Source organism: Lepidochelys kempii, chromosome 7 (genome assembly GCF_965140265.1).
Source record: "Lepidochelys kempii isolate rLepKem1 chromosome 7, rLepKem1.hap2, whole genome shotgun sequence".
NCBI classification, from domain to species: Eukaryota; Metazoa; Chordata; order Testudines; family Cheloniidae; genus Lepidochelys; species Lepidochelys kempii.
The window spans coordinates 49,457,540-49,473,332 of record NC_133262.1 but is presented as its reverse complement, the minus strand read 5'-3'; the positions used below and the strand labels follow the sequence as shown (position 1 = coordinate 49,473,332).

General features: G+C 46.7%; 3 protein-coding genes across 5 annotated transcripts in view; 1 reads left to right on the top strand and 2 right to left on the bottom strand.

Annotated features, from left to right (window-relative positions):
- MON1A (MON1 homolog A, secretory trafficking associated) overlaps positions 1–15,793 on the bottom strand; it is a 413,585-nt gene that overhangs the window by 136,660 nt on the left and 261,132 nt on the right. The gene's annotated exons all lie outside the window — the stretch shown is intronic.
- Positions 1–15,793, top strand: part of RBM6 (RNA binding motif protein 6) — a 144,181-nt gene that overhangs the window by 93,519 nt on the left and 34,869 nt on the right. The window lies entirely within an intron of this gene.
- LOC140915293 (uncharacterized) lies at positions 1,273–3,427 on the bottom strand. The gene is made up of 2 exons (XM_073354875.1): positions 2,539–3,427; positions 1,273–1,949 (listed from the first exon to the last, which is right to left on the bottom strand). The coding sequence occupies exons 1-2, from the start codon at positions 3,119–3,121 to the stop codon at positions 1,414–1,416; spliced, it is 1,119 nt and encodes a 372-aa protein (XP_073210976.1). The 5' UTR covers positions 3,122–3,427; the 3' UTR covers positions 1,273–1,413.

The following is a 15,793-nucleotide window of genomic DNA, read 5'->3' as shown; positions in this document are numbered from 1 at the left end:
TGGACACAGATTTCTCTGAAAGCATGGGCCCTGCCAATGCATGCATCATGGTGCTAATGGGGCAGGTTCATGCTGTGGAACGCCGATTCTGGGCTCGGGAAACAAGCACAGACTGGTGGGACCGCATAGTGTTGCAGGTCTGGGACGATTCCCAGTGGCTGCGAAACTTTCGCATGCGTAAGGGCACTTTCATGGAACTTTGTGACTTGCTTTCCCCTGCCCTGAGGCGTATGAATACCAAGATGAGAGCAGCCCTCACAGTTGAGAAGCGAGTGGCGATAGCCCTGTGGAAGCTTGCAACGCCAGACAGCTACCGGTCAGTTGGGAATCAATTTGGAGTGGGCAAATCTACTGTGGGGGCTGCTGTGATGCAAGTAGCCCACGCAATCAAAGATCTGCTGATATCAAGGGTAGTGACCCTGGGAAACGTGCAGGTCATAGTGGATGGCTTTGCTGCAATGGGATTCCCTAACTGTGGTGGGGCTATAGACGGAACCCATATCCCTATCTTGGCACCGGAGCACCAAGCCGGCGAGTACATAAACCGCAAGGGGTACTTTTCAATAGTGCTGCAAGCTCTGGTGGATCACAAGGGACGTTTCACCAACATCAACGTGGGATGGCCGGGAAAGGTGCATGATGCTCGCATCTTCAGGAACTCTGGTCTGTTTCAAAAGCTGCAGGAAGGGACTTTATTCCCAGACCAGAAAATAACTGTTGGGGATGTTGAAATGCCTATATGTATCCTTGGGGACCCAGCCTACCCCTTAATGCCATGGCTCATGAAGCCGTACACAGGCAGCCTGGACAGTAGTCAGGAGCTTTTCAACTACGGGCTGAGCAAGTGCAGAATGGTGGTAGAATGTGCATTTGGACGTTTAAAGGCGCGCTGGCCAGTTTACTGACTCGCTTAGACCTCAGCGAAACCAATATTCCCACTGTTATTACTGCTTGCTGTGTGCTCCACAATATCTGTGAGAGTAAGGGGGAGACGTTTATGGTGGGGTGGGAGGTTGAGGCAAATCGCTTGGCTGCTGGTTACGCGCAGCCAGACATCAGGGCGGTTAGAAGAGCACAGGAGGGCGCGGTACTCATCAGAGAAGCTTTGAAAACCAGTTTCATGACTGGCCAGGCTACGGTGTGAAAGTTCTGTTTGTTTCTCCTTGATGAAACCCCCCGCCCCTTGGTTCACTCTACTTCCCTGTAAGCTAACCACCCGCCCCTCCTCCCTTCAATCATCGCTTGCAGAGGCAATAAAGTCATTGTTGCTTCACATTCATGTATTCTTTATTCATTCATCACACAAATAGGGGGATGACTACCAAGGTAGCCCAGGAGGGGTGGTGGAGGAGGGAAGGAAAATGCCACACAGCACTTTAAGCACAGCACTTTAAAAGTTTACAACTTTAAAATTTATTGAATGACAGCCTTCTTTTTTTTTGGGCAATCCTCTGTGGTGGAGTGGCTGGTTGGCCGGAGGCCCCCCCACCGCGTTCTTAGGCGTCTGGGTATGGAGGCTATGGAACTTGGTGAGGAGGGCGGTTGGTTACTGAGGGGCTGCAGTGGCAGTCTGTGCTCCAGCTGCCTTTGCTGCAGCTCAACCATACACTGGAGCATACTGGTTTGGTCCTGCAGCAGCCTCAGCATTGAATCCTGCCTCCTCTCATCACGCTGCCGCCACATTTGAGCTTCAGCCCTGTCTTCAGCCCGCCGCTTACTCTCTCCAGCCCGCCACTTACTCTCTCCAGCCCGCCACCTCTCCTCCCGGTCATTTTGTGCTTTCCTGCACTCTGACATTATTTGCCTCCACGCATTCGTCTGTGCTCTGTCAGTGTGGGAGGACAGCATGAGCTCGGAGAACATTTCATCGCGAGTGCGTTTTTTTTTCTTTCTAAGCTTCACTAGCCTCTGGGAAGGAGAAGATCCTGTGATCATTGAAACACATGCAGCTGGTGGAGAAAAAAAAAGGGACAGCGGTATTTAAAAAGACACATTTTATAAAACAGTGGCTACACTCTTTCAGGGTAAACCTTGCTGTTAACATTACATACATAGCGCATGTGCTTTCGTTACAAGGTCGCATTTTGCCTCCCTCCACCGCGTGACTACCCCCTCAACCTTCCCCCCCTCCCTGTGGCTAACAGCGGGGAACGTTTCTGTTTAGCCACAGGCAAACAGCCCAGCAGGAATGGGCTCCTCTGAGTGTCCCCTGAAGAAAAGCACTGTATTTCAACCAGGTGACCATGAATTATATCTCACTCTCCTGAGGATAACACAGAGAGATAAAGAATGGATGTTGTTTGAATGCCAGCAAACATACACTGCAATGCTTTGTTCTACAATGATTCCCGCGTACGTGTTACTGGCCTGGAGTGGTAAAGTGTCCTACCATGAAGGACGCAATAAGGCTGCCCTCCCCAGAAACCTTTTGCAAAGGCTTTAGGACTACATCTAGGAGAACCGCAAATGCCAGGGCAAAGTAATCCTTTCACATGCTTGCTTTTAAACCATGTATGGTATTTTAAAAGGTACACTCACCAGAGGTCCCTTCTCCGCCTGCTGGGTCCAGGAGGCAGCCTTGGGTGGGTTCGGGGGGTACTGGCTCCAGGTCTAGGGTGAGAAACAGTTCCTGGCTGTCGGGAAAACCGGTTTCTCCGCTTGCTTGCTGTGAGCTATCTACAACCTCCTCCTCATCATCATCTTCTTCGTCCCCAAAACCTGCTTCCGTATTGCCTCCATCTCCATTGAAGGAGTCAAACAACACGGCTGGGGTAGCGGTGGCTGAACCCCCTAAAATGGCATGCAGCTCATCATAGAAGCGGCATGTTTGGGGCTCTGACCCAGAGCGGCTGTTCGCCTCTCTGGTTTTCTGGTAGGCTTGCCTCAGCTCCTTCAGTTTCACGCGGCACTGCTTCGGGTCCCTGTTATGGCCTCTGTCCTTCATGCCCTGGGAGATTTTGACAAAGGTTTTGGCATTTTGAAAACTGGAACGGAGTTCTGATAGCACAGATTCCTCTCCCCAAACAGCAATCAGATCCCGTACCTCCCGTTCGGTCCATGCTGGAGCTCTTTTGCGATTCTGGGACTCCATCATGGTCACCTGTGCTGATGAGCTCTGCATGGTCACCTGCAGCTTGCCACGCTGGCCAAACAGGAAATGAGATTCAAAAGTTCGCAGTTCTTTTCCTGTCTACCTGGCCAGTGCATCTGAGTTGAGAGTGCTGTCCAGAGCGGTCATAATGGAGCACTCTGGGATAGCTCCTGGAGGCCAATACCATCGAATTGTGTCCACAGTACCCCAAATTCGAGCCGGCAACGTCGATTTAAGCGCTAATCCACTTGTCAGGGGTGGAGTAAGGAAATCGATTTTAAGAGCCCTTTAAGTCAAAATAAAGGGCTTCATTGTGTGGACGGGTGCAGGTTTACATCGATTTAATGCTGCTAAATTCAACCTAAAGTCCTAGTGTAGACCAGGGCTGGTTTAACTTGGATTTAAACTTGGAGAGTGGTCAGTTTGGATGAGCTATTGCCAGCAGGAGAGTGAGTTTGTGTGTGTGTGTCCCTGGAAAAAAGGGGCGGGGGTGAGAGAGCCTGGATTTGTGCTGGACATGGCCCACCTTGATTACCATGCACATTGTAGGGAGAGTGGTCACTTTTGATGAGCTATTACCAGTAGGAGAGTGAGTTTGTGTGTGTATGGGGGTGGGGGGGGTGAGAGAACCTGAATTTGTGCTGGAAATGGCCCACCTTGATTACCATGCACATTGTAGGAAGAGTGGTCACTTTGGATGAGCTATTACCAGCAGGAGAGTGAGTTTGTGTGTGTGTTTTTTGGAGGGGGGTGAGGGGGTGAGAGAACCTGGATTTGTGCAGGAAATGGCCCAACTTGATTATCATGCACATTGTGTAGAGAGTTGTCACTTTGGATGGGCTATTACCGGCAGGAGAGTGAATTTGTGTGTGGGGGGGTGGAGGGTGAGAGAACCTGGATTTGTGCTGGAAATGGCCCAACTTGATGATCACTTTAGATAAGCTATTACCAGCAGGACAGTGGGGTGGGAGGAGGTATTGTTTCATATGCTCTGTGTGTATATAAAGTCTGCTGCAGTTTCCACGGTATGCATCCGATGAAGTGAGCTGTAGCTCACGAAAGCTCATGCTCAAATAAATTGGTTAGTCTCTAAGGTGCCACAAGTACTCCTTTTCTTTTTGCGAATACAGACTAACACGGCTGTTACTCTGAAACCTTACTATGCTGATAACGTTGCTGTTTACTTCAGAGTTCTGTCAGTCTGCTGAGCATCCCATTGTCATCATGATTTGCTTTAGTGGCAAAGAGCTTGCAAATTAAACTCCAATAAAACTGAATTTTCTGGTGCCTGATCCTCTACAGAGCTTTCTCTGATGAAGTACTCTGAGGATAACATTTCACCATGTCTGACCATCAAGACCCTGGGAGTTGCATTGCTTTTGTCTTCTCTCTTGAGAAGTATTTTGTTTCCATCACTAAGGCTGGTGCTTATTCTTTTGATGTCTCATTTACTATTACCTCTGCTTGACAAGGCAATTGAAACATTGATATTTTTAGCTTCCCAAGGATAGATTATTGTAACTGGTGTTTTTGGAACTTCTAGCCAATGCAGCCGATGTATAACATTGCTTCTGGAATCCTTACTGCTTCTAGATAAATTTATATTTCTCCAGTTTGAATTATTTTCCTTGGCTACCAGTGAATTTTTTTCTTTGTTGTGTTATGTCACCATAAAATATAGTCAAGACCTTTCATTTTTGGATGTTGTTTTGTTTAAAATTTCCCAGGAATTTATCTGTTTGTTAGAAAAAATTTAAAAGGGTAAAAATGGGTGAAAAAATTAACTTAATAGTTTTCTGGGTAAATTTTGGGATTCCTATTAGGGGATGCTAGAACAAAAGTAAAGCAGCAAATAGAGGAAAGTATGAGTATTGAAAGTAAAACCAGTGTAAATCCTGTGGTTTATGTAATGAACCGTACATTAACACAATGTACTGTTAATTTTCCACCACATTGCCTTACTTTAATAGGCAGCTTTTCATTTACACTTAGACTAATTTGTTATTCACACATATCCGTCCATCTAATGTGATATATAAATTAATAAACCCCCCAAACCAGCTTTTGAAAAACCTGGGAATTTTTGGTAAAAATCAGTAAAAACTGAATGGGGTTTTAAATATACTATATAGAGCTTGTATTTTCCCATAAGTTTGAATGCTGTTTCTGTTAGTATATACTAAATGGAACAAAGATTTTATTGGAGTGAGCTTGGGATTGGCTTATTACTCTCAAAAGGTGAACTTGCAATCAAGTTCTGTATCTCATTGCAGATGTGTGCTAGTAATAACTTTTTACCCCACCATACCATCAGCTATCCTTTATGCTATCTGTGTTATATCCTATCAAGTACAAAACCAGGCTCCTACTACCATGAATCCAACTGTACAGACCTCTGAGGGAGAAGATACATGCAACTATGTTTAAAACACTTAAAAATAACCTTGTTATCCCTAGCCTGATTCTTGCTTGCATATTTATACCTGCCTCTGGAAATTTCCACTACATGCATCTGATGAAGTGGGTATTAACCCACAAAAGCTTATGCTCCAATATGTCTGTTAGTCTATAAGGTGCCACAGGACTCTTTGCCACTTTTAAAAATAACCTTAAAATAGTTTCCCCATATATACTAACATTGTGATATTCAGTTCCCATATCTCTGGACTCCCCAGAACCAGAAGCACATGCTGTGTCTTCCATTGGAATGTTAGGCTTTTCCCTTTGCCATTGATATAATGCTCCCATGTCTAGCTTTGCAGAGTCATATTGGACCCTAAAATATTCACTGGCCTACGACTGTATATTGACTGTCCTGGGTCTTTAGGTCACTGCATTTTGAGGAGGAAATTCCTCACTGGGAAGTTTGGGGATGAACAAGGAAACCTTTCTCTGGTGGCTTGATTTTAAAAAAGAAAAGGCAAAGCTCCTCAGCAGCTTGGAATGTTAAGGTACAGTGGAGATAGCTTAATGGCCAGAGAAGAGTGCAGGCTTGTTGTTCATCAGTAAGGATATGGTTTTGTCATGGAGGTCACACATTCTGTGACTTTAACAGACCTCCATGACTTCTTCGGCTTCAGCTCTCACTGCAGGAGCAGTGGTATTTTTAGTAAAAGTCAGGGAGGGACAAGTCGTGGGCTTCCATGAATTTTTGTTTATTGCCTGTGATCTGTCCCTGACTTTTATTAAAAATACCCATGACAAAATCTTAACCTTAGTCATAGGTCCATGACACATTGTTGAGCTGTGGTAGATTCCATTAATCACATGAATATCATTATCATGTGGTTTTGTTTATTTTGTGTCGCATCACCTGTGAAATTTCATATAGATTTTAATGTGCTGGTGATCACAAGCTACTTTTAATTCAGCATGGTAAGGAACAGTTTCACAGAATGCACTTCAAGAATCCAATTTTTTTGGAGGATTAAACATAATATAGCCAGAGTATGACAGGAACAGAGATGAGGAGATGTTTCCAGTACTGTTGTTAAATCCACACATGGCAGAAGACTGAAGAGTCCCAAAAAGAACCCATAGGTTTGGATGAGTGGTGGTTGAAGTTGAAATCTATAGTGGAGTTTAGGTCGTCTGTCCAGAGGATAAAAATATTATCCATATCTCTCAGAGACGACATTGTGTTTGTGGTGCACTTTTCAAGAAATTCTTCCTGAAGGTGGCCCATGGAGAGATTGACATACTGGGGAGCCATCCCAGTATATATGGTTTTGACAAAGTGTTTGTTGGTAAATGTGAAGTTGTTGTTGGTAGGGATTAAATGGATGAGTTTGGCAATGTGTTTAGGGTGATTTCAGAATATTGTTTGTTGTAGATATCTGAGGCAGGTGCTAATGCTGTCATGGGGACAGATGTTGGTGTATAAAGCAGTCACATCCATGGTGGCAAGGATGGCATTTTGGGGGAAGTTGTAAATGCTGCAGATTTTCTGGAGGAAGGAAGATGGCTTTGGAGGAATTTGGCCATTTTTCTGGTGCATGATTTGAGGTTGGTTTCTGAGTCTTGCTATTCCTTCAGTAAGAGTGCCATCGCCAGATACGATGGGTCGGCCTGGGTTCCCGTGTTTGTGCATCTTGGAAAGCATGTAGGAGGTTTCTGGGATGGGTTCATTGGACACATTGCTACTGGAATACTGTGTCCAATTCTGGTGCTCACTATTCAAGAGGGATGTTGATAAATTGGAGAGGGCTCAGAAAAGAACCCCAAGAATCATTAAAATATTGGGAGACCTTCTTTATAGTGATGGACTTCAAGGGCTCAGTCTGTTCAGCTTAACAAAGAGGTGGTTAAGGGGGCGACTTGATCAGTCTATAATACATTTGATAATAGAGGGATCTTCAGTCTAGCAGAGGAAGGTCTAACACGCTCCAGTGACTGGAAGTTGAAACTAGATAAATGCAGACTGGAAATAAGGCACAATTTTTTAACAGTGAGGGTAGTTAACTATTGGAACAACTCATCAAAGGTTGTGGTGGAAATTATGCTCTAGTTCAAACTGGAATTAATTCAGGAAAGTCGTGTGGTCTGTGTTATGTAGGAGGTAAGTCTAGATCAGCAGTTCTCAACAGGGGGTCCACAAACCCTTTTACTGGGGCCACGGGGCCCCGCGGCTAAAACCCAGAGCCCAAGCCCATGCACCTCCCAAGGGACTGAAGCCAGGAGCTGCAGGGTTGAAGCCCTGATCCCTGGCGCCCCCCCACAGGGTTGCAGCCAGGAGCAGCAGGGCTGAATTCCAGAGCTCCGAGCCCTGGTGCTCCCCTCTGGGCGAAAGCCCTGAGTTCATGAGCAGAGTTGGGAGTACATGGGGGTGTTACAATCCCCTCCCCCCCCCCCCAAAAAAAAAAAACCCTACAGTGCAAGAGTAGGGCAGTCCCAGGGCAGCTCCACACAGGCCCCCACGCCCAGCCAGGTCAGAGGCGGAAAGCCAGAGCTGGGCAGTGTGGGACAGCTGCTGCTCTGGCTAGTGCTACAGAGCAGGCAGCTGCAGCATTCCCTCGTCTCCTGCTGCTGCAGGGGACTGAAGCTCCTCCTCAGCTCCCAGCCCGCTTTGCTCACGCAGCCGGTAAGAGCTGATTGGGTGGGGGGCCCTGGCTCTGTGGCTGGCAGAGCCCTCGGGAAACAGGGGACACAGGGGAGCCCTCCCAGCACACAGCCCTTAGCTACCCCTCACTGCTCTGAGCTGTTTTCATAGAATCATAGAATATCAGGGTTGGAAGGGACCTCAGGAAGTCATCTAGTCCAACCCCCTGCTCAAGCAGGACCAATCCCCAACAAAATCATCCCAGCCAGAGCTTTGTCAAGCCTGACCTTAAAAACATCTAAGGAAGGAGGTGCATTACTTAGGGAGGTGGTGGAATCTCCTTCCTTTAGAATTTTTTAAGGTCAGGCTTGACAAAGCCCTGGCTGGGATGATTTAGTTGGGGATTTGTCCTGCTTTGAGCAGGGGGTTGGACTATATGACCTCCTGAGGTCCCTTCCAACCCTGATATTCTATGATTCTAAGGAGAATCCACCACCTCCCTAGGTAACCCATTCCAGTACTTCACCACCCTCCTAGTGAAAATTTTTTTCCTAATATCATAGAATCATAGAATCACAGAATATCAGGGTTGGAAGGGACCCCAGAAGGTCATCTAGTCCAACCCCCTGCTCAAAGCAGGACCAATTCCCAGTTAAATCATCCCAGCCAGGGCTTTGTCAAGCCTGACCTTAAAAACCTCTAAGGAAGGAGATTCTACCACCTCCCTAGGTAACGCATTCCAGTGTTTCACCACCCTCTTAGTGAAAAAGTTTTTCCTAATATCCAATCTAAACCTCCCCCACTGCAACATGAGACCATTACTTCTTGTTCTGTCATCTGCTACCACTGAGAACAATCTAGATCCATCCTCTTTGGAACCTCCTTTCAGTAGTTGAAAGCAGCTATCAAATCCCCCCTCATTCTTTTCTTCTGCAGACTAAATAATCCCAGTTCCCTCAGCCTCTCATAAGTCATGTGCTCCAGCCCCCTAATCATTTTTGTTGCCCTCCACTGGACTCTTTCCAGTTTTTCCACATCCTTCTTGTAATGTGGGGCCCAAAACTGGACACAGTGCTCCAGATGAGGCCTCACCAATGCCGAATAGAGGGGAATGATCACGTCCTCGATGTGCTGGCAGTGCTTCTAGTTATACAGCCCAAAATGCCATTGGCCTTCTTGGCAACAAGGGGACACTGGTGGCGGTGAAGTGATTGGATAAAGAAGCACTTGAAAAAAGTAAGCATGTAATCAGCAGGTCTGGCTGATACAGGGTATTAAGGAAATTAGTGACTCAGGTAATTGAACTATGGACAATTAAGTCTCTTGAGAGCTGGGATCATTGCAGAAGTCTGGTACCACTGTCACTTTTCTCCAGTCTTATGGTAAGTTTAGCCTAAATCTCTTGTAAAATAAAGAAGCCAGTATTAGAAAAAACAATCTGTTAATGCTGTTGCAGTGATTCCTCACCTTCTCCTACCCTGACACCCCCCATTATATTGGGTGGAAGAACCTTAAGCAATAATCAGCATGGGTTTATGATGAACCAGGCACACCAGACAGACTTCTATAAAGGTTTTTATATCACACTCATCCTTGTAATATCTGACTGCCTTCCAGTAGCATGTTAAGCATCATGACTGTACATTTGTCACACATTGTTTATTCTTTCATCCTCTCCCCAGAGCGAGAAGTGTGTGCAGTGGAGTGTCTTGTTTTTATAGGGTTTGTTTTATTTATTAATAGATACACCTATGACTGTATGTTTTATATAAGAAAAGGCAAGATCAAAGAAATATGTCCTGCACTTGGAGCACGGAGCAGCAAAGTTTGTGCTGGTCATAGAATCGTAGAATCATAGAATATCAGGGTTGGAAGGGACCCCAGAAGGTCATCTAGTCCAACCCCCTGCTCAAAGCAGGACCAATTCCCAGTTAAATAATCCCAGCCAGGGCTTTGTCAAGCCTGACCTTAAAAACCTCTAAGGAAGGAGATTCTACCACCTCCCTAGGTAACGCATTCCAGTATTTCACCACCCTCTTAGTGAAAAAGTTTTTCCTAATATCCAATCTAAACCTCCCCCACTGCAACTTGAGACCATTACTCCTCGTTCTGTCATCTGCTACCATTGAGAACAGTCTAGAGCCATCCTCTTTGGAACCCCCTTTCAGGTAGTTGAAAGCAGCTATCAAATCCCCCCTCATTCTTCTCTTCTGCAGGCTAAACAATCCCAGCTCCCTCAGCCTCTCCTCATAACTCATGTGTTCCAGTCCCCTAATCATTTTTGTTGCCCTTCGCTGGACTCTCTCCAATTTATCCACATTCTTCTTGAAGTGTGGGGCCCAAAACTGGACACAGTACTCCAGATGAGGCCTCACCAATGTCGAATAGAGGGGAACGATCACGTCCCTCGATCTGCTCGCTATGCCCCTACTTATACATCCCAAAATGCCATTGGCCTTCTTGGCAACAAGGGCACACTGCTGACTCATATCCAGCTTCTCGTCCACTGTCACCCCTAGGTCCTTTTCCGCAGAACTGCTGCCTAGCCATTCGGTCCCTAGTCTGTAGCTGTGCATTGGGTTCTTCCGTCCTAAGTGCAGGACCCTGCACTTATCCTTATTGAACCTCATCAGATTCCTTTTGGCCCAATCTTCCAATTGGTCTAGGTCCTTCTGTATCCTATCCCTGCCCTCCAGCGTATCTACCACTCCTCCCAGTTTAGTATCATCCGCAAATTTGCTGAGAGTGCAATCCACACCATCCTCCAGATCATTTATGAAGATATTGAATAAAACCGGCCCCAGGACCGACCCTTGGGGCACTCCACTGGATACCGGCTGCCAACTAGACATGGAGCCATTGATCACTACCCGTTGAGCCCGACAATCTAGCCAGCTTTCTACCCACCTTATAGTGCATTCATCCAGCCCATACTTCCTTAACTTGCTGACAAGAATACTATGGGAGACCGTGTCAAAAGCTTTGCTAAAGTCAAGAAACAATACATCCACTGCTTTCCCTTCATCCACAGAACCAGTAATCTCATCATAAAAGGCGATTAGATTAGTCAGGCATGACCTTCCCTTGGTGAATCCATGCTGGCTGTTCCTGATCACTTTCCTCTCATGCAAGTGCTTCAGGATTGATTCTTTGAGGACCTGCTCCATGATTTTTCCAGGGACTGAGGTGAGGCTGACTGGCCTGTAGTTCCCAGGATCTTCCTTCTTCCCTTTTTTAAAGATTGGCACTACATTAGCCTTTTTCCAGTCATCCGGGACTTCCCCGGTTCGCCACGAGTTTTCAAAGATAATGGCCAGTGGCTCTGCAATCACAGCCGCCAATTCCTTCAGCACTCTCGGATGCAACTCGTCCGGCCCCATGGACTTGTGCACGTCCAGCTTTTCTAAATAGTCCCTAACCGCCTCTATCTCCACAGAGGGCTGGCCATCTCTTCCGCATTTTGTGATGCCCAGCGCAGCAGTCTGAGAGCTGACCTTGTTAGTGAAAACAGACAAAAAAAGCATTGAGTACATTTGCTTTTTCCACATCCTCTGTCACTAGGTTGCCTCCCTCATTCAGTAAGGGGCCCACACATTCCTTGGCTTTCTTCTTGTTGCCAACATACCTGAAGAAACCCTTCTTGTTACTCTTGACATCTCTGGCTAGCTGCAGCTCCAGGTGCGATTTGGCCCTCCTGATAACATTCCTACATGCCCGAGCAATATTTTTATACTCTTCCCTGGTCATATGTGCAACCTTCCACTTCTTGTAAGCTTCTTTTTTATGTTTAAGATCCGCTAGGATTTCACCATTAAGCCAAGCTGGTCGCCTGCCATATTTACTATTCTTTCGACTCATCGGGATGGTTTGTCCCTGTAACCTCAACAGGGATTCCTTGAAATACAGCCAGCTCTCCTGGACTCCTTTCCCCTTCAAGTTAGTCCCCCAGGGGATCCTGGCCATCCGTTCCCTGAGGGAGTCGAAGTCTGCTTTCCTGAAGTCCAGGGTCCTTATCCTGCTGCTTACCTTTCTTCCCTGCGTCAGGATCCTGAACTCAACCAACTCATGGTCACTGCCTCCCAGATTCCCATCCACTTTTGCTTCCCCCACTAATTCTACCCGGTTTGTGAGCAGCAGGTCAAGAAAAGCGCCCCCCCTAGTTGGCTCCTCTAGCACTTGCGCCAGGAAATTGTCCCCTACGCTTTCCAAAAACTTCCTGGATTGTCTATGCACCGCTTTATTGCTCTCCCAGCAGATATCAGGAAAATTAAAGTCACCCATGAGAATCAGGGCATGCGATCTAGTAGCTTCCGTGAGCTGCCGGAAGAAAGCCTCATCCACCTCATCCCCCTGGTCTGGTGGTCTATAGCAGACTCCCACCACTACATCACTCTTGTTGCACACACTTCTAAACTTAATCCAGAGACACTCAGGTTTTTCTGCAGTTTCGTACCGGAGCTCTGAGCAGTTATACTGCTCCCTTACATACAGTGCTACTCCCCCACCTTTTCTGCCCTGCCTGTCCTTCCTGAACAGTTTATAACCATCCATGACAGTACTCCAGTCATGTGAGTTATCCCACCAAGTCTCTGTTATTCCGATCACGTCATAGTTCCTTGACATCACCAGGACCTCCAGTTCTCCCTGCTTGTTTCCAAGGCTTTGTGCATTTGTATATAAGCACTTGAGATAACCTGTTGATCGCCCCTCATTCCCAGTATGAGGCAGGAGCCCTCCCCTCACAGACATTCCTGCCTGTGCTTCCTCCCGGTATCCCGCTTTCCCACTTACCTCAGGGCTTTGGTCTCCTTCCCCCGGTGAACCTAGTTTAAAGCCCTCCTCACTAGGTTAGCCAGCCTGCTGGCAAAGATGCTCTTCCCTCTCTTCGTAAGATGGAGCCCGTCTCTGCCCAGCACTCCTCCTTCATGGAACACCATCCCATGGTCAAAGAAACCAAAGCCTTCTCTCCGACACCACCTGCGTAGCCATTCGTTGACTTCCACGATTCGACGCTCCCTACCTAGGCCTTTTCCTTCCACGGGGAGGATGGACGAGAACACCACTTGCGCCTCCAACTCCTTTATCCTTCCTCCTAGAGCCACATAGTCCGCAGTGATCCGCTCAAGGTCATTCTTGGCAGTATCATTGGTGCCCACGTGGAGAAGCAGGAAGGGGTAGCGATCCGAGGGCTTGATGAGTCTCGGCAGTCTCTCCGTCACATCGCGAATCTTAGCCCCTGGCAAGCAGCAGACTTCTCGGTTTTCCCGGTCAGGGCGGCAGATAGATGACTCAGTCCCCCGGAGGAGAGAGTCCCTGACCACCACCACCCGCCTTCTCCTCTTGGGAGTGGTGGTCGTGGAACCCCCAACCTCAGGACAGCGCATCTCATGCCTTCCAACCAGCGGAGTCTCCTTCTGCTTTCTCGCCCCAGACATATCATCTGGTCCACTCTCCGCAACGATACCTGTGGAGAGAACATGAAAGCGGTTAGTTACCTGTGTCTGCGTTGCTGGAACCCGGACATTCCGCTTACCTCTTCTGGAGGTCACATGTTGCCAAGCTTCTTCACTGGCCTCTTGGCTCCTCTGTGCAGCCTGCTCTGTATCTGTAGAGCTTTGTGCCCCTAGAAGCCTATCCTGAGTTTCGTCCAGGAAATCCTCAGTTTCCCATATGCAACGCAGGGTCGTTATCTGTTGCTCCAGACCTTCAATCTTCTCTTCCAATATGGAGACCAGCTTGCACTTTGTACAGACAAAGTCGCTTCTGTCCTGTCCTGTCCTTTGGTCCTTTGTTTCTGGGGGAGTTTAGTCCATAGCCTTGGGCCACCCCCCAGGGAAGGTTCTGTTTCCTGCACAAACAAGTGTTACCCTTTGTTGAGAGTTCCATTGTGCCAGAGGAGCAAAGCTGTCAACCACAGTCTTCATCCCGCAGCTTTAAATGGTCTTTTAGGTGCCCTGGGTCAGGCCATGGAGTTATTTGAAGATAAGGACGAAGACCATGGACTTGACTATGTCTGTGTAGAATGGCATAATCAGTGAATGGAAATAGTTGCTGTGATAGATCCTGGTTTTAGGAAAGCATCTGGTACAAAGCCTCATGGGTATTTATTCAAGTTGCAGTTGATAAGAACACTCACATGGGTTTGAAATTGGCTGAAGGGCCACAGGCAGAGGGAAGTGATGATAAGCAGCAATGTGCCAAGTCGCAGGGGAGATGTTTCATTTGGTGTGCACAGCCACAAGGAGCACTGCTTGGTTTAGCCTTACTGAAAATCTTCAGTAATGACTGGGGAAGGAGTAAAAAGCAATGGGATGAAATAAGTGGAGGATACTAAATTGGGAGCAGCTGCAAACACCACTGAAGACCAAGAAATACTCCAAAGGTGGTACTCAGGGAGGCTAGAAGTATGAATAGGAAATAAAAAAGATACTAACTTGGAAAAATGGAAGTGGTGTTGAGGCAGTGGCCTAGAGCCCTGCAGCCTGTCTCCAGAGGCAATCCTGGCAATTATAGGCTAGTAAGCCTAACTTCAGTACCAGGCAAATTGGTTGAAACTACAGTAAAGAGTAAGATCAGATGCATAGATGAACATGGTTTGTTGGGGAATAGTCAACACGGCTTTTGTAAAGGGAAATCATGCCTCACCAATCAATTAGAATTCTTTGAGGGGATTAAAAAACATGTGGACAAGGGTGATCCAATGGATATAGCTCAGTGGTTTGAGCATTGGCTTGCTAAACCCAGGGTTGTGAGTTCAATCCTTGAGGGGGCCATTTAGGGATCTGGGGCAAAAATTGGGGATTGGTCCTGCTTTGAGCAGGGGGTTGGACTAGATGATCTCCTGAGGTCCCTTCCAACCCTGATATTCTATGATTCTATGATATAGTGTACTTGGACTTTTAGTAAGCCTTTGACAAAGTCCCACACCAAAGGCTCTTAAGTAAAGTAGGCAGTTATGGGATAAGAGGGAAGGTCCTCTCATGGGTCAGTAACTGGTTAAAAGATAAAAAACAAAAGGAGGAATAAATGGTCAGTTTTCGGAATGGAGAGAGGTAAATAGTGGTGTCCCCCAAGGATCTGTACTGGGACCAGTGCTGTTCAACATATTCATCAATGATCTGGAAAAAGGGGAAAACAGTGAGATGGCAAAGTTTGTAGATGGTACAAAACTACTCAAGATAGTTAAATCCAAAGCAGACCGTGAAGAGCTACAAAGGGATGTTACAAAACTGCGTGACAGGGAAACAAAATGGTAGATGAAATTCAATGTTGATAAATACAAAGCAATGCACATTGGAAAACATAATCCCAACTGTACATACAAAATGATGGGATCTAAATTAGCGGTTACCATTCAAGAAAGAGATCTTGGAGTCACTGTGGATAGTTCTCTGAAAACAGCTGCTCAGTTTTCAGCGACAGTCAAAAAAACTAACTATGTTAGGAACCATTAGGAAAAGGATAAGACAGAAAATAGCATAATGCCACTATATAAATCCATGGTACACCCACACCTTGAATACGGCACACTGTTGTGGTTGCCCCATCTCAAAAAAGATATATTAGAATTGGCAAAAGCACAGAAAAGGGCAACAAAAATGATAGAGTATGGAACAGCTTCCATGTGAGGAGAGATTAAAAAGATGGATTGTTCAGTTTAGAAC